The sequence below is a fragment of the Triturus cristatus genome, chromosome 3_2, assembly GCF_964204655.1.
Source record: "Triturus cristatus chromosome 3_2, aTriCri1.1, whole genome shotgun sequence".
In the NCBI taxonomy this organism is placed as follows: Eukaryota; Metazoa; Chordata; class Amphibia; order Caudata; family Salamandridae; genus Triturus; species Triturus cristatus.
This window is the reverse complement of record NC_140584.1, coordinates 90,113,345-90,140,302: the sequence shown is the minus strand read 5'-3', so window position 1 is coordinate 90,140,302 and position 26,958 is coordinate 90,113,345. Positions and strand designations below refer to the sequence as shown.

The window sequence follows — 26,958 nt, the reverse complement described above, 5'->3', positions numbered from 1 at the left end:
TTTTGTATCAGACATGTTGACCTAAGTTTAAAGTGAATTTATAGTTAGGTGAACATGTCAGATACAAAATAACATTTTAAACTTTAAAAAAACAATTAAATTCTACAGTTACAGTTATCTAAAGTAACAATAACTTGCACCCCTGCAAGGAACAGTGTTGTATTAAATTATGTCATTTCATTTGACATGCGAGAGTATAAGCAGTGCATGGTGAGGGCGCAAGTTATAGTTACTATGTCATGGTATATAGACCCCAGGAAACATAGGGTTAATTAAAAACAAATTGTTTCTGGAGGGCTGCTGCACAATACTTAAATAACATGTTGTTGGTGCCCTAGCCTAGTTTGGGGCCCAACCATGATAGATAAAATATACTGATTAGCCCATCAAGGCATTGTGGGGTGCTCCTTGCCAAAAGCAAAAAAAGATAAATGAGCGGCTTTTGCCACTTATTTATTATTATTTCTGCTTTTTTGGTATATTTTCCTTCATTTTTGGGGTTGTCCTGGTCCCGTTGGGGACACCTGCAGCTTGTTTTTTAAGTTGGAGGCCCTGTGGGACCCTCCCCAGGGCCCAGAGGTCTCCCTGCACACAATCCCGATTGAATGGGGCTACGGTTGTTTTTTTTTTAGTGGGTGTTCTTGTCCCATCTGGATATGCAAATAACTATAAACAGATAGCACAGTTTCATAACTGTGAAATGTAACAGCTGGCATTGTTCGGTTTCCATCCTGCAGTCTTGCTGTTTGTCTTCTCAGTAAATCTGGGTGTTTGAGATATAATTTGGTGGTCTTATTATACTGATTAAAAGAGGTGCCTTACCAGGCCACCAGATATCAATGAAGCTGCATGTACTCATTCATATTTATTGGTGACCTGGTTGAGCACTAGTGTTACAGCAAACAAATGATGGATGGAATGCTGAAAATGCAAACATTCTCCCCCAGTCAAAAGATCTGGGTTAAATCCATTGTTCTTTTGCCCACTACGCCACCCCAGTTTGGACCCAGCCATATGAAAATCAGTCTTGACCCTGTGCCTCATGGGAACAGTCCAGACAGAACTGCCAGGCCAGGTCCTCCCTGGACTGGAAACAAGCATCCTGGGACCGGTTTCAGGGTATGTCACCCTTCTTCAGCCAGGCTAGCTTGAATCCAGTGGCACAGTGAGAAAGGGACCCACGTCTGGGCATACCCATCCCACATAGGGCGACAAGTGTTACAGCAAACAATTGACGGAACGCTGAAAATGCAAATATTCTCCCCCAGTCAAATGATCCGGGTTAAATACAGAAAGCCCGAAACCGGTCCTAGGATGCTTGCTTCCAGTCCAGGGAGGACCTGGAATGGCAGTTCGGGCTGGACTGTTCCCATGAGGCACAGGGTCAAGACTGATTTGCATATGGCTGGGTCCAAACTGGAATGGCATGGTGAGCAAAAAACGATGGATTTAGGACTAGATCTCTGTATTGGGGTGAATATATGGCATGGTTCTGCATTCTGTCCATCAATTGTTCTTTTTGCATTGGTCACCCCAAGTGGGATGGGTATACCCAGACGTGGGTACCGTGCTCTCCATGCCACTGGAGTCAAGCTATCCTGGCTGATGAGGGCTGAAAGCCAGAAACCGGTCTTAGTATGCTTGTTTCCAATCCAGGAAGGACCTGGCCTGGCAGTTCGGGCTGGACTGTTCCCATTGGGCACAGGGTCAAGACTGATTTGCATATGGCTGGGTCCAAACTGGAATGGCATGGTGAGCAAAAAAACGATGGATTTAGGCCCAGATCTCTGTACTGGGGTGAATGTATGACATTGTTCTGCATTCTGTCCATCAATTGTTCTTTTTGCATTGGGTTGAGCACTAGGTCACTCTGCATTGCACTGTGAATGAAAAGCAATGTTTTAAGGTCCAGAGATCAAGCACCACCCCTAGACATCCATCCTCTTCACCCATAATCCAAGGGATATCACCCACAGCAAGACATGTGGTGAGTAACCAAAGGCAAGTTTCAGATTAGTAGGAACAATGCAAGTTATTTTCAAGAATTGTGAAATTCTCCATAATTTTACCCTGAAAAGCAGAAGGAAATACAACTTACATCCCGGTTTTGCGAAGAAACTTAATAAGTGGTAACAAGTCTTTATGTGTAAGCTCTTTTAAATGTTCAGCAGGAAAAATTTCATCCCTGTCACCAGTCCACTTTTGTGTTCCATTCATATCACTTAACACCTAAGTTGAAGTTTCTGGAGTTCTAAAGTACTAAGGGCTTTTTTTCAAGTCTTTTGTGATTATCAATGACGTATTCTCACTCCCAAATTTATCGATACCGTCAGCATTGTTACATTCGGCAAGTGGGAATAGATAGATGTTCTGATGTTGGCCACGAGTGGTGCCTCAGAAATCTGGATGTACCACGCAGCGCAAAACTACTATAACAGCGCAACCCACAGAAATGTTACTTTCTGACCAACTGAACCTTCTGAACAAGTTTTGCTTTTTTATAGACTTCACCGGGCAGTCAATATAATGCTAGCGCCCACATCCCACATAACAGATTCCTTCTCCAAGTTGCTCCATCCCAAATCTTTACCCCGCTTGAGATGCTCATTTCTGCTGTGTTTATTCACCAGCACCTTCCAAGAATCTTAGGAGGGTTGCACCGTTATACATAATAGTTTCAGATAAACAAATTGGGTTGTCACATACTTTCATGATAACTAGTCATACCATATTTCATACAAATAAATACATAAAAGCATAAATTAATAAATGCATTGATTTCCGTAGCCTCTATGATTGTGCCCCAAGAATTTACACCATTCCCAGTTGATTGTCCACCAAAGAATATCATTAAACGCATGCATGTGCCACTTAGCCCACAAGCACCATAAAGTATTTGTTACAAGAAAGAAAATCGTGTTCAGAATTTAAATCACCGAATGTGAAGAATTGGTTGAAGTACTGTGATTACATAATTTACCACCGATTAGACAACCTCATGGTGTAGAAAGATAGATCTTGCAGAAGGCAAAGCTGTAATTTGTACAGCGAGGCCAGCGGGCTTGTTATAGAATTCTAGCATTTACATACCCTGTTGCTTAGATTTTTGATTTAAGATCTGGTTCCGGATGCTCAACATGCTTTCAACTTCCCAACCAACTTGGGAATCTGAATGGAGTAGAATGAAAAAATGGTTAATCTACATTAATGGAGCTTTCCCAATAATTCTTTTGTGCCAATGTTTCAAAAAGAGCAGTAAGTGCAATTTTGGGGTGAAAGAGACATTTTGCTTAGCTGCGGAAAGGCAGAATCAACATTGTTTCTGATAAATCTTCTCTCTCAGGGCTGGACAGGCCATTATTCCACTGGGCATTTCCCCGGTTTTGAATGTCTAGGGGCCTTCACTCGTGCCCTTTTTTTATCGTCCTAGACTCCCCGAGGTTAATTGCAGTGGGAACTGGAAGGCGTCATCGAGGGAGAGAAAAACGAGGGGAGGAATGAGAAGAGGGGTGAGAGAAGAGAAAAGGCAAGAAAAAAGTAGATGGATGTAAAAAGAGATTGTGTGAGGAGACAACGGGAGCAAGGCTGGTTCGATCATTTTTGCCGGGGCTGCTTTTGGTTCCCCAGTCTGGCTCTCTCTGCCAAACAAAATACATCTATGATTTATTGTACTATTTCAGTACTCAACGTGAATAAACCAACTGCTTGGTCTTGGAAGAATATGTTTATTTCCAAATGGTTAACCATATAGATTAGTAAACTGAAGGGGGAATCAAATTGAATAAAACCTAGGAAATGTAGGAGCCACAGGGTGGGCTTTCCTGATGTCTCCACAAATGTGTAATCTGTGACCAAGCCTATTTGTGACTTTGCTCATTCAGGAAAAGTCAACCATTTCACAGCCAATTTACAGAGGAGCGTGCAACAAAATAGGAGGTCCTATGGGAGAGACAACCCTTAGCCACGAGTAATTGGGAGCACACTAGGGCACTGCTTTACGTAGGAGCACATTTTAAATGAATCTGAAGCAATAAATGCTAAACATTTTGTTTGAAGTATCAAAAATGTAAATAAAAAACCATTTGAGTTGAAATGCTCATTTCAAGTTTGACTAACCTGAAATAAATGCAAAAACATAAAATTTGCACATGTACTAATAAAATAAGAGGCAGTGCAGTTATTTGGTGTGTCTTAATAGTGTGTAGCTCAAACCGACACAGCTTTTATTCATCCCTGCATTTATGGATCATGTGCAGAGCTCTTGGATGGCTTCATGGGTCTTCATTAGCTACACAACTTGACCACCGTGATATAAGGTGTGGTGCTCCTCTCTGCATTCAGGCTGTTAAATAACACAAGCGCTGCTTGACAGCATTAACACTCAGACATCAAGGAGCGAACTACATAGGATGCACTGGCGCAATTTTGAGGTTCCATTTCCAGATTTCAAAGATGTCAATGGTACCAGTGCACCACCATTTTCAACCAAAATTTGAACTGATGGGCCAGAACAACATACGTGTTGTCTCTTAATGGTGGTAAAAACTTGCACCGACATTTGTGAAATCTACATAATAAAGTCCAACTGTTGAATATTTAATTCAGGATGGTCCAAAAACTGCCAAATTGTATATGTTGTTATTTAATCAGTGTCAGGCCCAAATGCTTTTTCTACAGAGTAGGTCGATAATAGCATCTTCATTACCTTACACCGAATTTGCTCTCAATGTGTTAGAAAACTACCGCACCACCCCTATAACAGTAAATGGATTAGGCCATAGAATATCTCAATAAAATTGATTGTTGTTCTATAAATAAAAAACAACTCGGATGTGAGGCCTGGGGAGAGTTTGGCAATGCAAAACTCCACGAAGTGACAAAAAAACTCTGCCAAGCTACATGGAGTTCAGTGAGCAACGAGTGCTTTACATCGCACAGTTCGCACTAATTTTTAGCACTGGGTGTTTGTCGGCATAAACGGCATCACGCACAGTGAAAGAGGGCGCTGCTTCTTTCTGCTGCTCGAGTAGATATTCTGCTTGAGAGGCAGCTTCCTCAGCGCGAAAGGATGGTTTCTCAATTCCAGCGGTAGCGACCATTCGCGCCTGCAAGCGTTGAGAAACCTCACTGGGAAGCGGTCTACCGTTGGATTTTCCTCGCTCGCAACATACCATTGGCAAGCATGAGCTGAGAAAAACTCTGCTACACGGAGTGGAGTTTTTCAGAACTCCATGATCTCTGCAGAGTGCATAAAACTCCGCAAACATAGCGGAGTTCACCGCCCAGGCCTAGTGCTGATATATTGGCAGTTAGTAGTCGCTGGCAACCAAATATTCTTATGCGTTTTTAGGAGCAGCCGATTCACCTCAACGTTATGGTCAATGCAATATGATGTAAAAAATAAATAAATATTAAGTGTTCATCATCTAGCTAGAACAGGTTAGATGAAATGTGCTCTAAAATACCTTTTTCCTCTCATCGAATTAATTCTGCAAGAAGAATGTTTGGCTCTCATGAGAATAATGAGCAAGACGAATAAGATCAGGATAACGTGTCAATAGAAAAAAAAATGTTCAAGAGAACACTGTGCCTGGAAGATTTAGCCAAAAGAATAAAGTGCCAGGAAGTAAATGGTTTTCGGAATAAATAACCCAGAAGGCATAAACTTGCCTACTGCTTGCCTGGAGCTTGTTTTTTAAGGTTTTCCCGACTCTAAGAAATGGCCAGTAGGCCTGGTGTCGTCTGCCAGCCTTTTGACAATTCTTGATGAGTTGCCGGGTGCTTGTCAATCTTAAAAAAAATATATATATATTGACTGGAAGCAAAAATGTTTTTGGGTCTGTAAAAAAAAGCAAACATTACCTGCACTATTTTGTGTGTACATGTGCTCCTTGTGAAAGGACAGCATGCCGTAACTCATAGTGAAATCAGCCAATGGATGAAGTGGGTTGACTGGTCACCCCTTGATGCATGCTCGACTGGGTTGGAGAAAATGTGAATGACAACCACAGACAAATGGATGGATTGTGGCTAAAAAGCACTATAAGTAAATAAATCATACACATACTTTTAGTAAAATCAAAACACAGACCTAAAAAAGCCAATTATTGTGCCATAGATTTCCAGCCTCTTGCCTTTGTGAAAAAAGGAGGAAAAAAGGCAAGAAAGAAAATGGAAGGAAGGAGGAAAAGGGAAAGAAAGAAAGAAATTGTGAAAGACGGACAGAAAAAGGAAGGACTGAAAGACAAAGCAAGAAAGAACGACTGAAAGCAAGAAAGAATGAAAGAAGGAATAGGAGCAAGAAAGAATGAAAGAAGGAATGAAAGCAGTTAAACAGAAAAAGAGAATGAAAGAGAAAAAAGAATGAAAAATAAACAAACAAGAGAGAGACAGAGAGAAAAACAAATAAAAACACAAACAGAGAAAGAAACAAAGAAAAAAGGAATGAAAGAAAAACAAATCAAGAAGGAATAAAAGAAGTAATGAAAGAATGAAGAAAGGAAAGACGGAATAAAGGAATGAAAGAAAATAGGCAACAAGGAATTAAAGAAGAAAGAAAGAGAGGACAGTAAAACAGAAAGAAGAAATAAAAGAGAAATTGAAAAAAGGGAATGAAAACAGGAAAAAACACTATAAGTTCTAGTTTTCTTCCTGAGCAAAGTTTATTAACAGACCATTAGTGAAATTGAACCCAGAATAAACATGTTCCGAACAATCATCTGCTTATGAATTCACATCTATAATATTGAAGCTTTCAACAATGTAATACAGAACTGTTTCAAATGGCCACAATCTGTTCTACTGTGAAATACCAGCAGTCTGATAAAGGACACTCCAAAATGAATTTATAACTACATTGGCCAGAATCAGGAATTCAAAGTGTGGAATGTGGACTGTATAAAGAGCCCTGCTGTCACATAGGAAATCAGAATCTTAACATGAAGCGAACAGCAAAGTAATAAATTAAAAACACAAACATTGGCACAAAAGGGAACTAGCTTGTGTGTGGATGTATTCCATGCCAAAGAGCATAACGCAGTCACTCAAAGCGAAGTTATCTGGAGCCTGAAGTAGCCCCTTGCCCATGCTGTAGTGGGTAGAAGCAAAATGTGTCTGACACACCAACAGACCAAATGGATGTAGTAAGGGGTGGGGTCATCAGGCCATTTCCAGCACCGGCACCAGCAGCGAAGTGACTGCACCCACCTGGGCTCTCTCTCCCTCGCCGCCTTTCGCCATCAGAGGCTGCCACAGGGGGAGACTACAGTCCCCAGCAGCCCCCTCTCGCACCGCCCATTTCCGGCGGGAAGCGCGCCCGGAGGCGCTACTTCAGCAGCGGCTCCCTCCGCGTCGCGGGACGCGCGCGGGCGTCGCTGGGCTGAGCCCGGGCAGAGGGCGGGCCGTCTGTGGCCGTCAGGGGCAGTCAGAGGCAGGGCTGGGCCACCCCCCTTTGGTGCATATCACATTAATTTCCATTCGGATCAACAGACCCAGTGATGTACACGGAAGTCTGAGGACCGTGAATATAGCCGGCCACGGTACGTCCACATCACATGCAAGCAACTCCCCCGACGCCAACGAAAGCCTGTTATCATAAAGCCCGCCTCCTGTTTTCTTGACCGGGACTGATCATACCATCAAAGTGAGGTGAGCACATTTTTCTATTATGGGGAAACCATCTGCAAACTCTTCTGGTCAGGGCCCCAGAAGTTCTCCCATCATTACGTCGTCCCTCGAAAGCATGTTGGAAAATGCTTTTATGTTGGTTACGTCTGAAATTGAGGACACTGAACGGCGATTATCTCTGGGACAAATCACACTGTTGTCACCTATGTCCCGTGGTGTTGCCAATGTTGATTCTACAACCCCTGTGCCGTTAACACCTAATATAATAGTCGTCAACCCTCCTCATCATGAAAACTCATCTGGGGTCACAGAGGCCAATAAGTCCGCTACTCCCATTGCTGAAATAGCTGACTCACAGCAGGAAATGGAAGCCGCCCTCCCTATTGTCAAATCTGCCCCAAATTCCAAGACCACCGGGGGAAAAGGAAGAGTGGCAACATAAAAGCGCCTATTGCCAAGAGGAAACAACCCCCTCGCAACAACAAAACTCAACCAACTCCCCAGAGTATGTGGTCACGAGGGAAATCTACAGCAAGTGTGGGACCAGTCAATGTAAGCACACATTTACAGGGCCCAACAAATGGCACCGTCGACTTAACTACCACTATAGTAGAAACCAACACCTTGTGCACACAAACTGAGTCAACACCCGTAAACAGTATGCTGGGTAGGTCAACCGAGAACTTAATTGACACCATTGTGGATTCCACTTTTAAACAATTGAAAAGTCTAATGGACAAACAGTTTAATCTTATTTTTAAACGTCTGGATAGACTGGAGAGCCTAGTAAAGAAAGAAGACACCAAAAGGAAAGGGACTTTTATTATTGATCAAACCAGGGGGGAACGATTACTAAAAGATATGGAGGCTACTAACAAGGGGACTCAAGGAGGTAGTGGGAAACGTACTATAACTAGCGTAGACAATTTATGCGCAAAATGCGAGGGCAGTAAGGAGAGCTTGCCTTGCAACCCCGTAATGAGTAATTTGGTCAGCACACCACCTTTGTCAATAGCTCCTGCTACCAATAACCCTTCTTGCCACGCTCCACTCCCAATAGCAGTCCCCCCTACCCCGCCTGAGACAGCACCCACAAACCTAACGTTACACACCAACCACAAGCCTATTCCTCCCATCCGGTCTAAAAAACACGCCACTGCGGTACTTAACCTGCCGCCAGAGGCATGTCCTTACGTTTTAATTTTAGCCGGAGTACCACCTTTGCAGGAAAACCAAAGTGAGTCTTGGGACCAACTCAAGAACAAGTGTATTGATTGGTTATGCAAGTTTAAGGGGATGGGTATGGAGATTGCCAATACAATTCTGATGGTAAGACGGGTGGGTTGGGTTGGACCCTCGACAAAAAATATTATGGGCGACTGCATAGTCGTAAATTTTAGGCATCCTTCCCTGGTAAAATGTATTTTAAAACGTAACATCATTCATCCTAGCACTGCAACGGCCATAACTTCTTTACCACTGGGCTTCTTTTATAGACCACCCCAAAGAAATGATCACCCTATACTCCCGATATATCCCGTATACAATCGGTTTGATGTTTTGACTGATTTAGAGGGTCAGGATTGACTTCCGTGCAATCTTTCAAATAATGTAGCACAGCCTCGGGAGGCACCAAGAGCCATCCAGGCTTGTATCCAAACCCAGCCCTACCGTTAATCCCCGAACAGCCTGGCCGGTAGAGTGCCTTCCCTCTAGTACTGCCATTTTTGAACCATACGTCCTCTGATCAACATCTAAAAATACTAAGCTGGAACATCGCTGGCCTAAAATCAAAAATGAATATAGCAGAGTGGACTAAAATGGTCAGCAGCTTTGATGTTTTGATGTTTCAGGAGACATGGAGTACCAGTAGTCTGTTACTTGAGGGTTTTGCTTGTTTTAATAGTACTGCCCTCAGCCCTGAAGCTGGCCGACCTAGCGGGGGCTTATCCACATGGATAAAGATTACTGCAGGAAGTTGCATTAAACCTCTGGGGACAAATGACAGTCATTTTCAGGCCACAATATACTCGAATGGGATCACGATATGTTTTATAAATTTTTATAACAATGATTTTAAATCACTGCCCAATAAGAATTTTATCATTCTATTTGATTTCATTGATGATATGTTGGAGGGTAATAAGTTTGGGAAACTGGATGGAATCTGTTTAGGGGGCGATTTTAATGCTCATTTGTACAAAAGCATGCATAACACCACAGCTTCATCTCCCCCAATAATCCCCTGTAAAAGAGGGGAAGAACTGTTTAATCATCTATCCTCCAGGGACCTAATCAATGTCATGGATAAAGCCGGTGGATCACCCGACATTGACCATTTGCCCACCTTTATAGGCCGTGGTTGTTCATCAACCATCGACTATGTTTTATCATCGGCCCTTGAGAATTGCCTAGTTAAGGCTGAGGTCTTATCAGCTAGGTATAGTGACCATAACCCAATTTTGACAATCATCAAATTTGTCAATAAAGCCACTAAACGGAAAGAAATAGGGGCAAGGGATCTGGTCGCATCCACCGATAAACTTAGAGTAATTTGGAAAGGCATAAATAATAAAGCTTTACTTGCGCGAATTATAAAATCTCATTCTTTAACTGTGGACACGTGCTTGTCTAGTGACAGCCAAGACACAGAGATTGTTGAAGCCTTTGTTGGGTTATGCACTGGCATTAAACAGGAAATTTCTAAACCCATCAGGCAACAAAGCAAGAACAAAAGATGGTTTGATGGGACTTGCTCACGGGCTAACCGGGACCTCCGCAAGGCACTGGCCGAAAAACCCCGGAACACGAATTTGGTTATGACCCTGAGAAGATGCTATAAAAAAGCAACAAAGTTACGTACGGACGTGATCTTGAAGGAGAGGTGGGATTCACTAGCCCGCACTGCCGTACTTAAAGACGTGACTGGGTTCTGGGGCGAAGTAAAAGCTCTGAGGTCCATAGGATCCAACCTAACCCCCATTAACTGTAATATACCAAGCAAGAAATGGGAGGAGCATTTTGCAAAAATATATACAGCCCCAGTAACAACTATAGATCTCTTTTGTACAGAAATTAAGGTTGCTATATCCATTTCGGAAGTGGAAGATGCTATTAACCAAAGCGCAGGGAACAAAGCCCCAGGCCCTGACGGTCTATCGATTGATCTAATTAAATCCGAACCTGATTTTTGGTCCCCTTTGCTTTGTAATGTTTTTAACAAATTTGTCTAACACTATATATATATCTATATCTATATCTATATATATTCATTTTTAATATATATATATTCCACAGCAGGATCCCAGGGGTACCACCATCCAAAGAAAGGGGCAACACCAGGAAACAGACTCCAAAGGCAAAGTTGAGAGTTAAATGATGATTTATTCAAGCATCAAGTGTCCAAATGACATGTTTCGGCCGCCAAACATGTGGCCTTGATCACATATATATAAAGATAATGTTTGAGTGATAAATCATGTGTAGAGCAATATTACTAATATGATTACTTCTGTGCCAGGGGCATTGCAGCTGTAGATGCCATGCATAACCTTCTTATAGGCATTCCAAATTGGCAAAACCTTTTTTACATTACTGCTGGCAACCCTCTTGATGCACTGGGGTGGTCTCTAATGGTAATGTTGGACTTGGTGGTTACTAATGAAACCTAGTCTGTGGTCACTATTACAACACGAATAATATTTGCAATGATTTTCGTTTAACAGAAGTAGTTCTTGTTACACAAAAGGCGGAGTCCCCTTCTTTAAGGTTTTTGAAGTGGATTAGGCTACTGTCCAAGAAAGGAGGGAGACAGAAGCCCTTTTAAAATGTAAGAATTAACCCTGTCTCCTTGCAGCGCCACTCTTACTCAGGGGTGTACACAGATAGGAGTTTTGCATCAGACAGGTGGGGAAAGCCCAGCCATTTGTCTTGTAAGACCCTGTAAGGGAACACTCCCTATTGCAACATCTCCAGAACCATGACTTGCAGCTGAGTAGGCAGGTGAGAGACGAGTCACTCCCTCGTAACTAGACTACCCAAAACAAGTCGGGATGGGGAATGCACATTTTTAGTCTGTAAACCTAGCACTTGAATTTTTAGTATTGTGGGAAATTTAGAAGTGTGATGTCCAGCTTGCACAAACCCCTCTGCTGACTTCTATTTGTGGGGTGGGTGGAATTTTGTGGATCCACGCAGATTCCAGAACTTTCCATGACAGAAATGTGAGGAAAATGTGTTTTTTTGGACAAAATTTTAGGTTTGCAAGGGATTCTGGGTAACAGAACCTGGTGAGAGCCAGTCAAGTCACCCCATCCTGGATTCCCCTGGGTGTCTAGTTTTCAAAAATGTATAGGTTTGCTAGGTTTCCCTATGTGCCGGCTGCGCTAGGGCCTAAAATCGATAGGTAGGCACATTGCTAAAAACAAATCCATGCCAAATCTGCTTTCTGCCGCCCTGGGGGGGGATATCGGGGGGTGGGGTTGCCCTGACATGCCCCCAAGGGGGGCAGAAATACTATGGCTATTTGTTTGGGGGGTGGGGGCATTGGTATGCCAATTCTGGGCAGCCCCCACACCCACACATAAAAAAGCCAGCGTAATCATTGGCGTCTAGTGGGCTTGTTGCTCCCCCGGGGGGTGGATTGGGGGCTACTGCCCCCATCTTCCCCCCAGGAGGGGCAGAAAGGCTGTAATGGTTGCGGGTGGGGGTAGGGGCATTGGCATGTCCGTTTTGGGCAGCCTCCACCCCAATTAAAATTTGCCCGAAAAAATCCCTGGTGTCTAGTGGGCTTTTAGCCCCCCCGGGGTGCAGATTGGGGCTAATGCCCCCATCTGCCCCCCAGGGGGTGCAGAGAACCTACTAGACACCAGGGATTTTTTTTTGCAAATTTTAATTAGGGTGAGGGTTGCCAAAAACGGGCATGCCCATGCCCCCACGCCCTCCCCCGCACAAATTACAGCCTTCCTGCCCCCCGGGGGGGCAGATTGGGGGCTACCACCCCATCTGCCCCCCGGGGGGCAGGAAGGCTGTAATTTTAGCGGGGGAGGGTGTGGGGGCATGGGCATGCCTGTTTTGGGCTGCCCAGCTCTAATTCAAATTTGCCCCCAAAAAAACCCTGGCGTCTTGAGGGCTTTTTGCCCCCCCCCCTGGTGGGGAAGATGGGGGCATTAGCCCCCAATCTGCCCCCGGGGGCAAAAAAGCCCACTAGACGCCAGGGAGTTTTGGGGGCAAATTTCAATTAGGGTGGGGGCTGCCCAAAATGGGCATGCCAATGCCCCCACCCTAATTAAAATTTGCCCAAAAAATCCCTGGCGTCTACTGGGCTTTTTGCCACCCGGGGGGCCAGATTGGGGGCCAATGCCCCCATCTTCCCCCCAGGGGGCAGGAAGGCTGTAATTTTTGCGGGGGAGGGGGTGGGGGCATGGGCATGCCTGTTTTGGGCAGACCCCACCCTAATTCAAATTTGCCTAAAAAATCCCTGGTGACTAGTGGGCTTTTTGCCACCCACGGGGGTGCAGATTGGGGGCTAATGCCCCATCTGCTCCCCAGGGGGGGCAGGAAGGCTGTAATTTGTGTGGGGGAGAGGGTGGGGGCATGGGCATGCCTGTTTTGGGCAGCCCCCACCCTAATTCAAATTTGCCCCAAAAAGATCCCTGGCGACTAGTGGGCTTTTTGACCCCCCGGCGGGGCAGATTGGGGCTAATGCCCCTATCTCCCCCCAGGGGGGCTGAAAGACCACTAGATGCCAGGGAGTTTTTGGGCAAATTTTTATTAGGGTGGGGGCTGCCCAAAACGTGCATGCCAATGCCTCCACCCTAATTAAAATTTGCCCAAAAAATCCCTGGCGTCTAGTGGGCTTTTTGCTCCCCGGGGGCAGATTGGGGGCTAATGCCCCCATCTGCCCCCCAGGGGCGGCAGGAAGGCTGTAATTTTTGCGGGGGAGGGGGTATGGGCATGCCCATTTTAGGCAGCCCCCACCCTAATTCAGATTTGCCGCAAAATATCCCTGGCGTCTAGTGGGCTTTTTGCCCCCCCCGGGGGGCAGAAAGGCTGTAATGTTGGTGGAAGCATTGGCGTGCCCATTTCAGGCAGCCCCCACCCTAAAAATAATGGTGCAAAAAAAATCCCTGGCATTTAGTGGGCTTTTTGCCCCCCCCCCAGGGGAGCAGATTGGGGGTTACTGCCCATCTGCCCCCCATGGGGGGCTGAAAGACTAATTTTGTGGCCAGGGTGGGGGGGTGGGTTGTGGGCAGGCCCCACCCCTAATAAATATCCCATAAAAAATCCCTGGTGTCTAGTAGGCTTTCCGCCCCCCCCCCCGGGTGGGCAGATTGAGGGCTACTGCCCCATCTAACCCCCAGGGGGGCAGAAAGACTAATCAAGCCAACATTTTTATGGGGGGAGTAAAGGCCCTTGCCCAAGGGGCCGCTCCCCCCTCCCTGGTGCCTAGTGGGTGGATCCCTGCTTGGGGATCGCCCTCCTGGGGCGATCACCAAGCAGGGATCCACTAGGGAGGAGATTCTCCCCTTTCCAATGATACCTCTTCTGAGTTTCTACATGCTCAGGGGGCTGAGATAGCCCCCTGAGCACGTAGAAACTGAAACAAGCCTCTTGGCTCATTTCAGTTTCACTGAAATGACATCAGCGCGACGTGCGCGCTAATCGTCATTTCAGGGAAACCAGGGGGGGGGGGGGCTTGGGAGCTGGGGAAGCTCTACCCCAGCTCCCAAGGCTTTAGGGGAGAAAAGGGAATCCCTCTGGTGCCCGCACCAGAGGGATTTCCGGTGCTGGGTGTCATGACGAGCTGGACTCGTCATGAGCACACGCCCACTGTGTGCCATGACAAGGCCAGCACGTCCAGCTCGTAATATTGTGGCCCTGCAAGCCACAATATTAGAAACGCTGTCTTCAAAGCATAGAGAAATTTCATTTTAGAGCTTCTGTGTGTGCTGTACTCGGTGTTAAGTGCATCTGGGGTAAATTAAAGAATGTCTGATAGGGAAAATTTTCTTTGAGGCTTTAGGGAGTTCCAGATTTCTCTTGGAATAAAACTCTAACTTTGCTGTAGCAATTAGCTTTTTTATAATCTTTCTTGCTTGTTTTAGCTTTCCCTTGTAGTTCTGGTGTGTAAGTCATTCTCCATTGTTTTTCTTACATATGAATTTAGCTAATCGCAGAGATCCAATATACTAAGGTGGGAAGGATTGCACGCAAGGCCACATTTTCTTTGTCTGGGGAACTGTCTCAAGAGCTTGGGTAATCTAATTTTGATAAGCAGATTCCTCATCTACCATAAGATTATCTGTTGAGTAGGAGGTGGAGAACACAGCGCTCACAAAAGTGGCCTCAGTAAGCTTGGCCAAGGGTCTTCTTAAAATTGAGTTAGCACGGCTCAGACCCATAGTCACGTATCATTGGCTAATAACAAATGAAAGAGGATGGAGAAATGATATGCCCATGCCACCTTAATTTGCTGGAGTCTAATATATTGCCCTTCTTATGGCTGAAGCCTGTACCTAATTGAGTGAGCCAGAGTGCTTCCAATAATTCAACTGGATCCATAGTGAGGGCATTGGTTTGATGATATTCTATTGACCGATTATTTACATGGCATGCTTTAAAATACCTTATACAGAGGACTGTAGTTCAGCACCCACTATTTCCATTCCGGGACTAGGGGACTAAAAGGATCCCTTTATCTTGTAGGGTTTGATTTTAAGGTCATTTCGCATACAAAAGTCTTTTTACAGGATATTCCCAGGGCACAAGACCAAGGGGTGAGTATTATCTTTATGAACTGAAGGACAAACACCAAGCCTCTTAATTAAGATTTTGTGTAGAGAGGCGCGAATGAACGATGGCAGGATTCAGTCCTTCCACAATTGTATACCATTTTGAAGTGCATGAAAAGATGATAGGTCAACTCTAACCTTTGCAATGCTGTGATGAACTTGCACAGCAGCAAAGTGACACATCAGTACGAGGGCTCTCCTTATACGTTTCTTTAGAGTTATTTTACATACTTTTGAAAATATTCCTGACTTGTGGCTTCTATCCTGTAAAGTGGGTATTATACTTCGAATGACGCTATAAAGAAACAATAAAGCAATAGCTTTTGGTCCATCACTACATAGGACCCATTAATCCCATTAAAAAGGGTGTTTGCACAAGTTATTTTTCTCCCCCCTGCTGGATGCAAAATACAGGTATGTGTTTACTTTACACATGTTACAACATCCCTCAGTTCACAAGAGAATTAAATAGAATATTATACTCTGCACATATATTACAGCCTTATACAGTAGGGTAGCCAGGGCGTCAAGGACCCTAGAGCAAAAAAGGAAATTAGACCTCTAGCTGCAGTTTGTTATAAACTACAGCAATAATCCGGATACAGTTCCCCCCACGGGCCTCTAGGCCCCAGTCCTACTGTACCTGCTGCCTCGGACTTCTGATAAAGGCTCTAACCACAAGTTATAGTCCAGTGCTGCAGGCGAGAGCCTAATACGAGATAAAGGACCTTTAACACCATGTTTCGCCCAAAGCAGAAGAGATCTAATACTATTAGAACAGAGCATTTACTGCGGGTAGAAGGTTATAAATCAAATAGGGAGAAACAGAAAAACAAACATTGGAATGTAGTTGCGTTAGGCCTATAGCAGCCATTATTGGCCCAGACCTACTCCATTGTGCTTTTAACAGAGCTCTCAACATTCATGTTCGAATGTGTAATATAATACATGTTTTAATTTCATTTATGACTGCCTATTTTACACCAAATGGCTGATAGTGTCCAACATGAATGGGAACATCAACCAAGCCATTAAAAAGTGGGTTCTCCCAGGGCTTTCCGGGATCAGCGAAGAAAATGTTTACTATATGTGATAAAAGGAAAACAAAATGTGCAGTGTATTACGATAGAAGGGCCGTTATTTGGGTGTATAAGCCACACTAAAAAGTAGAGAATGAATGACAATAAATACTCAGGTTGTGACTGGTCCCTGTGGCTCTCTCTTGAACCCTCCAATGTTTGAGAATAACTGCCTCTTGGGCTGTTCTCACAGGGTCACACTTCACATGCACACACATGGGTCTGTCTTATTATCCGGTTGTTCACCTGTGCACTACTGCACAGGTTGACTTTGTGCCCATGTTCCACAAAATCCCACTGACTTGATTTCCTAAAATAACTGAGTAACTCTGCGAGGTAGTTTGCAAGCTGCAGAGAGTATGGGCCGGAAACAAGCAGACATCCACTCTATTTCCGGACGGTGATGTTCACTCAGTTGTCAAGTGCAAAAACTGTAGGTGCCAGGATTTTGTCAAAAACAGGTACATGACCGCCTTGTGCATGCGTGCAGAGTATGGACGTATGTCTAGGAAGCAAGGTATACTTACTCCATTTTTTAACCACTGGTACGAGAATCAAAACATTTTTGGTGAGACTAATTAAGAAATGGGTGGACAGAAATTACATTTCATTGAAAAGCCTTAATCCATGATTTCACCTTACAAGAGTTGCTGTTTACATGCGTTGACAAGTTAGCATTTTCATATGAGCCCACCAAGAAGTTCTCCTTCATTTAAGTCTTTCCTATTAGCAGCTTTAAAAAACTTTTTAAAAAAACATACATTAACCGGTAAGGCACTCCCATGTTATAGACGATGGAAGACAATTTTTTTAGAAATGACTGCATGTCAGACATGCGGACAATTACTACTATTTATGAGTTAACTTGACTCATGAATAGGGTGACCCAAGTCTCAAATCCATATGCAAGCAGGTACACATATTTTACACTCCATAAAGTTTGTGCGCTTTGCTTAACTTTGCCTGGGGGTGAACTTTTGTCATAGGAAAATGTATTCACGAAATCAGGCTTTAACATTAATAGGAAGTCGGGTTTTAATATATGTTTTCCTCACACACAAAACATCTGCTTGGGGGGTTATTTTTCATACCATTTTTTTATTTACTTTATAAGTTACTAAAGTTCATGAAGAGTAAAAAGCTTTAAAAAAAAATAATAATTCGAGCATGGGAAGTTGCACAACCTCACTACCCACCCACCAATAATGCCTTTTGTCTGCTCTCGGTCATCCTCAATCTATATTTTAAAGTGTTCAGTGGTTGTTTTAATACAAATAATTATAAAAGGACTCTGGTAACAAGACCATGAAGTACATTTCACTTTTTTCTATGGCATAAATTGATTCACAATATGGTGAAGATAATTGAGACTGGGCATCAACTTCTAGAAGCATGTTACCTTCCACTGTTAGCTCTACAGTCACTTGTCGAACTCCGCCTTCATTGGCCGCCTCACACGTGTATTTTCCATCATCCCCCTCCTGAACGCCTTTGATCACCAAGCAGAACGTCCCTCGTATGATGCGTTCCACTGAACAGCGATCATCCTCTACGACTGGCTGTCCATTTCTGTACCATTTGACTCGAGGCTCAGGATATCCCCTGACCTGGTAGAAAACAAAAAAGGTAGTAACACATCAGGGTATTTTTCCAAAAGACAATGTGCTAATGTTTTCTAAACAATCACATTATTCACATTACTACAGATATTCCCCATATGGTTGCAAGTCATTTTAAAGAAAAAGGATTTCATAGATTAACTGTTGTGAGAAACTATTTCACTCAAGCTGTTCATCAAGTTGAAAGACATTTTTATTTAGATGGAAACCAATTCATAGAATGTCTTCTTTTCTCCAAATTTTCGTTTAAGTATTTTGTTACGGTATAAGTGCTATATATCTTGAAAATGAGTTGGGTCTGTTGGTTTCTGCACAAGGACTGCATAGAGCAATCAATCAAAATAAGCTTTATTCGGTTTTAGGAATAAAAACCATAAAAACAGTCAGTGGCGTCACTAGGGTTGGTGTCACCCGGTGCGGGTAACTCATGGTGTCACCCCCTCACGACCTACCGCATGGACCTCCTCCGCTCCAAGTCCGCTAGCCTACAAGCCCTAGATTAGATTATATCTACTTGCAAACAGTCACCAGTATACAACGGATCAATTCTGTGTGTATACAGAGCATGTGGAGAGTTATTTGAAAGTAAGAGCGATGTCTGGATGTAAGTGCAAACCATCAAATTCCAACAGGCCAGGTTTTAACACAAGTACTTACTACCAGGCCCGATTATCCACTTTTCGACCATCCCGCTCCTGTGTACCTTATCTCACAGCTGACCTTGGGGCCCCAGCCCCATATCAGCCCCATCCAGCTCTACTTTCATTATTCCCGTAAAAAACATTAGCAAAATCACCTTCAAACTTAAAACATTAAATATAGCAGTAAATATAATTAGCACGCACTTTAAACTATGTTCCACAGTTGCCCTAATCACCTGATTGCTAATTAAATAAAAACAGAAAGGCAATGACCGGGCCGGTTTTATCGCTAGTATGTAATTCCGTCTACAGGGAATGTCACATGAGCCAATGAGGATTACAAGATGTAGAAATCACATGGCATCCATACTGGTGGGCAGTAAATTTAAAGAGGGTTTGGGCTGGGGGAGCACAAACTCAGGATTTAAAGCATACCGTAGAGGTTGGGGCTTGGCTTTACTAATAAAAATGTATATCGGCCCAAACTCTTTTTAGCAACATTAAAATAATGAAAGACTGGGGAATTTCTAACTTTATAGTAACACAAAAAAAGTGAAGTTCTAACTATACCATTCATGTTTGTCTGCAGGTCTTTGATGACAGTTCATAGCCACTGTCCTATGTTAGGATTGTAACTTTTGAACTGCAAGTAACACAAGAATCTCTGTGTCTGCCCCTGGCACCATTTATGCTTCCTGACCAATCGCACAATAGCAAATCATCCTATTGTAACCATACTACAACTACTACCTATCAGTAGTCAGCCAGCTATTTCTCCTCTGTAATGGCGATAATTCAAAATACATTTGCTGCTGGTTTCCTGTAGACCATGCTTGGAGCAGCACCTGCCCATCACTCATTAGCAGTACAAAAACACAGGTCTCCTGCTTGCAAACCCAAACTAAACCACCTACACATTGTCAGCCATATATTGTACAAAAAAGACTACATGATCTTCCCATTGTATTAATCACTACACAGAATGAATGACCGTCTCAATGGCAGTAAGTCACCATATTACACTAACCCATGACTAGCCAATCTCAATGCATGGGTGTGCACGTAGCTGGTAACCCCCTCCTTAATGCCAACCCAGGGTTAGTCAACCAGGTTACACCTTCAGGCCATGGAAGTAAACCGTAATGTGCTTCTCTGAAATTGTCATTTAAAGATCCACACACTAGGCAGGTCAAGCCAATCAAACTATATATTGCTGTAGATAGCCAACCACACAACACCACACCTCTTGTCTGGGGAACCGCAATGCACCTCCTCCCTGTTCATGGCCGTTCCATGATTCTTTATTACGTTGTCCTTGGAAAGTTTACCAGATGGGACCCCTCTGTCTATGTCTAAGTAGTCTCTTTACATCCCTCCGCAAGGCCAAATACACTGTATACTCTTGTACGGTCAACCACGCTACAACTTTAGCCCATGTTTAATCCACCACAGACTCCTCACTTCAAGATGATGATGTCTGGTGAAACAAAATGTAACTGGGGCAAGACACACTTTACCTCCATAAGCGTTGCAGGTGAACTGCATTAGACGCTCATTGCAAATCGTCCAGTAAATGGCTAGGCAACCATACTACAACCTCTGCCAGTGCTGATCAAACACACAACACCGCTGCTCATACCAGGTGGAAGGTATTGCACATCTCTTCCTACATTTGTTGATTCACTCTAAGTTCATCCCCAATCTTGGCCAGCCATGAACGCCGCTATACCCTTTGATTGTCAATGACAAACCATTGTGCACACCCCTGCCCATATGTATTGGATGCCCACCGTCCTGGCAATGGCTGTGGAATCACACCACACACCCTTTGCTCACTATTCATAGTGAGTCGCTGTCCCTGCCCATAGCCAGTAAGCCACTCTCCACTCCCTCTCTTTAATCAGAAAATCCCCATTTACCCTCAACCCATCTATGAGCACCACAACACTCCATGAACATGAGCAGGTTATCACTCAACACGCCCTGCTTAAAAGTGGTAAACCACACTGCACCCAATCCTATGGTGGTTGACCACACAACACACCATGACCAACCACCCAAACTACCCTTCACTAGTCACATCTGTGGAGCACCACAGATCCCTGTCCAAGGCTGTGGAACCTGTATACACCCCTGCGAAGACTCAAAGAACACAAACTTTCTGCCAGTTATATCACCCTGCATCATCTTCCCACTTATTAGCCAAGGTTTCCTCTCCTGCCTCTCACTGGCCAGTCGATGACACAACACGTCTCTGTCAAAGACAGGACAGCCATCTGGCATCTCTCTGCCCCACACACGGCCAATATTTCCTCACACATCACTACCCCAATGCTAGCCAAACCAGCCACCTTTCCCTGCTACCATCATAAATGGCAAGATATAATTCTCTAAAAGAGTGACCAGCTTCCCATTCGTGTTGCCCTCACATGGACTCGAAGCCCTCTGACCATTAGCTGTTAAACCCTCCCCCACAAGGCAGCTCGGTGGGTTGGATACTGCTGTATGTTCCTGTGTGTAATGCTGAGGTCGCAGGTCCGAGTCCCGCAGGGGAAGCTCAGCCTTGGCAAACCGCATTAGCAGACCGTAAAATATAAGTTCACTTCGTGGAGTCCTTATATATAATGTGAGTAATGTTGTAATGTTCCTCTGTGTGTTCCTTCCATGCCTGAACAGAAGAACACACAAGCTGATATGAAGCTCTTCTGAAAGCGCAGACACTTTGTACCCTGGAAAGGATTACAAAACACCACTGGTCAATACCAAATAAGAAACTTGAAGTGAGGGGTTGGCGTCCCTCCTTCCGACACGTTTCATTAGACAAGTGACACACACAATGGGCCAGGCATTGAATTTATAATTACCCCAGTTGAAAACCCCATATCTCATTCGATATTTTGGTGCTCCGCAGAAGCCGAGCCCTCGTCAATAATACACAAAGTAGGAAACCTAATCCAGGCGGCTCGAATGTTTAATTCATCATTATGCCAGCTAATTGGGAGGTGATTATATGGTAATTGCTCATTAGCGGTGTATAATATATTTATCGCTCTACCTTAAGTCGAGGCCCTGGGAATTGTGTGTAGCCGCTTCTCCTGTTTCAGGCGTCCTCACCTCCTAGTCGTCCCTCGTGAGTCACGCGCACTTGGGGCCCAATGCGCATGCGGGGGGCCCACATCGCCGACTGCACTGCACCCCTCTAGTGACGACGTGACGTCAGGCGTGCAGACGCGGCGGAGGAGGAGACAGTGCGCACTGCGCACAGGCGGCACCTCCTCCTCCTGCTGAATAGAAGGTAAACCGTTTAGGTTAGGTTGCGCGCGTCGCGTCCACGGTCCTTGCGTTTCGGTTTCGGAATCTGGACTGCTGGTTGTTTGTTTGAGTTTCAATAAAATTTTGCAGTGCACCACAGACACACGGACCGGCCCTTTGGTGTCACCCCCTGTGAGGGTGTCACCCGGTGCAGTCCGCACCCCCCGCAGCCCCCTAGTGACGCCACTGAAAACAGTACAGATACAAAATAACACATCCAAGAAACTCCATTCTAAAAACATACTAAATATAAAAATACTTGCATAGATCTATTCCCCCCCCCCCCCCCCCAGCTCTTTCTACGTTCTGTCAATAGGTGACATTTCACTTTCTTTTTAATTGTCATTACCAGGGGATACCCAAGAACTTAATTTTTACATTATCTTTTCACGCCTACATTCCAAATTCCTTTCTCCTTGTCCACCTGGTTTCTCCCTTTCCACCTGTTCTTTCTTTTTGGGAGAGTACACCCCAAACACATTCTTTACCAACTATGAACATAGCATGTTACATCGAATGCTATTATATCGTGTTCCTTTACAACACGGTGATTACAACGACTGCGTTGTTAGAACGCAATACTTTTACAACGCAAGTCATTAGATCGACTTGCTGTAGAGGGCGTGCTGTACTTAGGAATAGTATAATTTACTATTCCAACTCCAGCCTGCGCAACAGTAGGGAAGGTGTTGGAATAGTAAATTATACTATTTCTTAGGTTAGAGCGCCCCCTACAGCAAGTTGATCTAATGACTTGAGATGTAACTGGGGCAAGACACACTTTACCTCCATAAGCGTTGCAGGTGAACTGCATTAGACGCTCATTGCAAATCGTCCAGTAAATGGCTAGGCAACCATACTACAACCTCTGCCAGTGCTGATCAAACACACAACACCGCTGCTCATACCAGGTGGAAGGTATTGCACATCTCTTCCTACATTTGTTGATTCACTCTAAGTTCATCCCCAATCTTGGCCAGCCATGGTGGTAGTTGTAACAACCGCTTTGTAAAGGAACGTGATGTAATTGGCAGTGTTGTAAACGCTGTTTTCCACCAATTATATACATTTGGTTTAATTTGCCTCAAGCTCGTTCTTTTTTTTGGAAGAGGTCCTCTTTCACACTGCTATTTTTCCTTTTAATCTTTTTGGTACCCTCCCTCCATCTATTTTTATCTTCCAACCTCTTTTTCACTTTAGTATTAAAAATATGAATCTGTATAAAAATATGCTATGGTCACAAAGTCTGTGATTTGCAAAACAACATGTTTTGTAAGTATAAATTGTGTGTGTCAATGTAAAAACGATACTTCACGAGTCAAAAATGTCATTACAATTTGCAAAGTACACTTGTGATAAATACCAACTCGCAAAGGAAAGGCGGCTTGCAATGGGAACTGCCTTTCCCTTTCAAGACGTTGGTTTCAAAATACTAATGTATTGCAACAGAAATTGAAAGTAATATATTTGCACCAAGACCCTAAATAGGGTGATAAGATATTTGAAAAGTTGAAGCGGTCAATGAGGGTCACTTTTCAATTTATGAATGCCAGCTGCGGCCTTGTAGGGCAACAGACAGTGCTCCTCAAAATTTAATTCTCTGAAAGCAGTCTTATTTTTGAAAAAGAACCCCTGTCCCATCGAGGCAACTTAAAAGAAATGTCAACATTCAAGAAATGTTAATGCAAGGATGGAGCTGTGCTGTCCCTCGTAGGCTTACAACCCTACGTTGGGAGTTCATGACAGGGAGGGAAGAGGGGTTAACATCACAATAGGTCTCCTGCCTCAAATAATATTGCATTAGGAATTTTTCTTACCTCCTGTGAATCAGCATTTTGCATTGCAACTGATTAGTACATCAGTCTAATGCAATATGGAATCTGGGCACAAAACACTTGGAGGTGGGAGGGGTCAAAAAACCTTCAGGTTATGTGTTCCATAAATGGGACTTGGTATGGAGCTCCAATTGAGTTTTCGTTTTTTGTAAATGTATTCGTTTTTAAACTGTTATTTTGTTTATTAGATTTTCAACTACAATATCTTTCTATTATTTTGTTTTTCCACTAATTGACTTTTTCGATTATTTTGGGTTCTTAGAATTATTGTGTTTCTATTACTTTGTTCTATTGAAATTAACAAACTGTTTCCCCGAACATTTAGAACTGCAATAACTCCGAAAAAAGCACCAGGCCAAACCCATTGATAACACTAATATAGCAGGTATATGAATAACTGCTGTTTCTTGAAAATAAAGGAATATATCAGACTAACACTGCCTAGAATAATATTCGTGCACTAAATGGGGATTTATTAGCAATGCTCTTAATCTTTAGCTATGATTCCAATAATTAATTCAATATCTTCTTCCTTTTTTGAGCTAGAAGAATGCTACAAAGCTTTTCTTTATTTCCTGGCAATAGATTATTTTCTTTATAAATGGAGGGGGCTTAAAATTCAGAGGATACAATTTTGCTAAAATCACAATTTTTGCAAATTATGAAGTAGTGAGGTTAAAAAACTTTGTACAACTTAACATTTGGCCAATGTTTTGAAGAAAACAAATGTTTTCGTGCTAATAGTTCTCTTTCAATAACTTTTTTCCACAAGAATCTTTCCACTAAAATAAGGGTCGTGGTGCATTTTGCTCCTGCAAATCCTATATTTCGACTTGAAGTTGTTGCATTGTATGGTCTGGGAATGTGATGGTGGTTAATTGTTCTGTGAAGGTGCTCTGCAGCTGTAATTGTTTTCACAGCTGAGTTTTTTGGAAATCTAATAAAAATATTGTTAAAAAAAAAAAAAAAAAAAAAAGAAGAGGCGCAGCTTGTGACATCTTCATTGGGCTGAAGAAACATTAAAATAATGGTCTACCTAGCAGTCAGTGAGAGGTACTGTCCACAATCCCTTCATCCAGAGTTAAAAACTAGTGACCCATTATGTCTATGAATTCTTTAGAAATCTCAGAATAATAGTATATGGGGCTTTTCCACTTGAAAATCTCCTCTGAGGAGTTTGAATTTCATCCAACATAATCAACTCAGATAAAGCAACTCTAGGGGCATTCTCAATCCAATGCGAAGGCAGCCTCACTTAAAAACAGCTCAATATGAATACTCAATAGCTTCAGCTTGGAATGACAAGCTTGTGTAGTCAACAAAAGTTCTCATTATAGTGTTGTATTAAACCAAATTATTGCTTACTGCTCAGATATTAATGGCGGGCACTGCCCGTTCAATCTTTCTCCAAGGTGCATCATTGGATGGATCTGGAGCAGTGTAGTCCCTAGATGGACTTCGGTGCTCCCTGCTGGACTTACCTACATATGCTGAATTCATGCTGGCAGTCCATATTCTTGTCACAATATTTTTGCATGCCTATATGTAAAACTTGGTATTCTGCTACCATACTGTACGCTTTGAAAGCCTGACAGACTACGTCAGCCTCCATGATCTCAGATTTTTAGCACGGGTACACATGGATTGGAATCACCACATGAAAAGTAGCGGATATGTCTCAGGAACTCTGAACACCTGCGTAATCAGTGACTGATAGGATAGAATTAGAAATGCATCAATAAATATCACAGACAGCCTTCTAAAAATCAACCAGTAGTCAACAGGAAAAAGCATCATGAGTAAAATTTGCTCTTCTGTTCTGAGCTGTTGGTGTGTGCCAGATATCGATCACGTCAAGTATTTCTAGGATTTGCACTACTGCCTTGACTGAGGAGGAAAGAGCCATTTGTGTGTGACCTGGTCCACCCGGCGCCCATTTCAATATTGTTTTAAATTATCCAGTCAAAATGAGATGGCCAACAGCATAGCAACACTTACTCAGAAGACCATCTTAAAATCTGGGGCTATCTACATTGGCACAGATTATAAAGAAATGATCTAGCCACTCAACTGTAATAACTTATCACAGATGAGTTCTAACATCAAAATTCCAGCAGTCAAAGGAAGAGGCGGGTCAGGTCACGGGGCATAATTAAAGCAGCTGTTTAAGGAATGAAAATGAAGCATTGCTTTTCTAGCTGTACAGCGACAGGCAGAAAGGAGATGTGCACGCAGAATGTTTTTTATTAATCCTTGGTAATTATAACAAGCATTGGCAAAGTCAATCGGTTTCAGCAATGCAAGAGCTATTGGTTTTGTCAATGACAATGTCTTTTAGCCATGTTATTTAGCAGCCTGGAATATAAAGTGACATTTATAGTTTTCACTAAATAGATATTGGTTAAATGTTGTGAAATGTTCGATTTAGCAACCGTTGCATAAATGCAATTACAATATAATGCAGCACATTACCAGGAGGCCTCCAAATATAATACTTCCCACACTCCGGCCACCACCCCCACCTCCCAAGCCCATGCCAGAGACTGTAGATGGTCTTCACATCTAAAAACACTGCTCTGACGCACCAGAACAGCAGCCAGGCTTTCTCCCTTCTCGCCCTGTTTGAGCATTTGCTCTCCAAAAAGTGAAAAATTGCCCTAATTTTGTACATCCGAAAGTCATGACCAGTTTTTTCCACTAGTGTAGACTGCTTCTCATTAACAAGGTGTAAGAACAGAAGTGATAGGCATTGTTCATTCACGATTTATATTCATCACAAACCCACCAAATGCATTATTTTTTTTTTTTACACATTGTGATTTGGGAACTGAACTGATATAGTCGGACAAATGGCTTTTACCTCAGACTACATATTTTGATAAAGTGAAGGAGCCAGGAGCAGAACTTAGCCAGTATCTCTCAAGCCTTTGTAAGTTGTAAATTAACACACATGCATCAAAGCTTTTTTAAAGTTTTGATGTGATCCTGAAGGATGCACTGCGCTTGCTGACATCACAAGAAGGAGTCGGGAGGGGCAGAAAACCCTGAACTCT

General features: G+C 43.4%; 1 protein-coding gene across 3 annotated transcripts in view; it reads right to left on the bottom strand.

Annotated features, from left to right (window-relative positions):
- MYLK (myosin light chain kinase) overlaps window positions 1–26,958 on the bottom strand; it is a 1,478,514-nt gene that overhangs the window by 846,127 nt on the left and 605,429 nt on the right. For 2 of the 3 annotated variants that reach the window (XM_085647312.1, XM_085647311.1), the window contains exons 4-5: window positions 17,898–18,105; window positions 3,091–3,168 (exon numbers count right to left, since the gene is read on the bottom strand). In XM_085647312.1, coding sequence (XP_085503438.1) covers window positions 3,091–3,168; window positions 17,898–18,105 — 286 coding nt within the window. The remainder of the gene's footprint in view (window positions 1–3,090; window positions 3,169–17,897; window positions 18,106–26,958) is intronic. The other variant, XM_085647313.1, reaches the window with a different exon arrangement.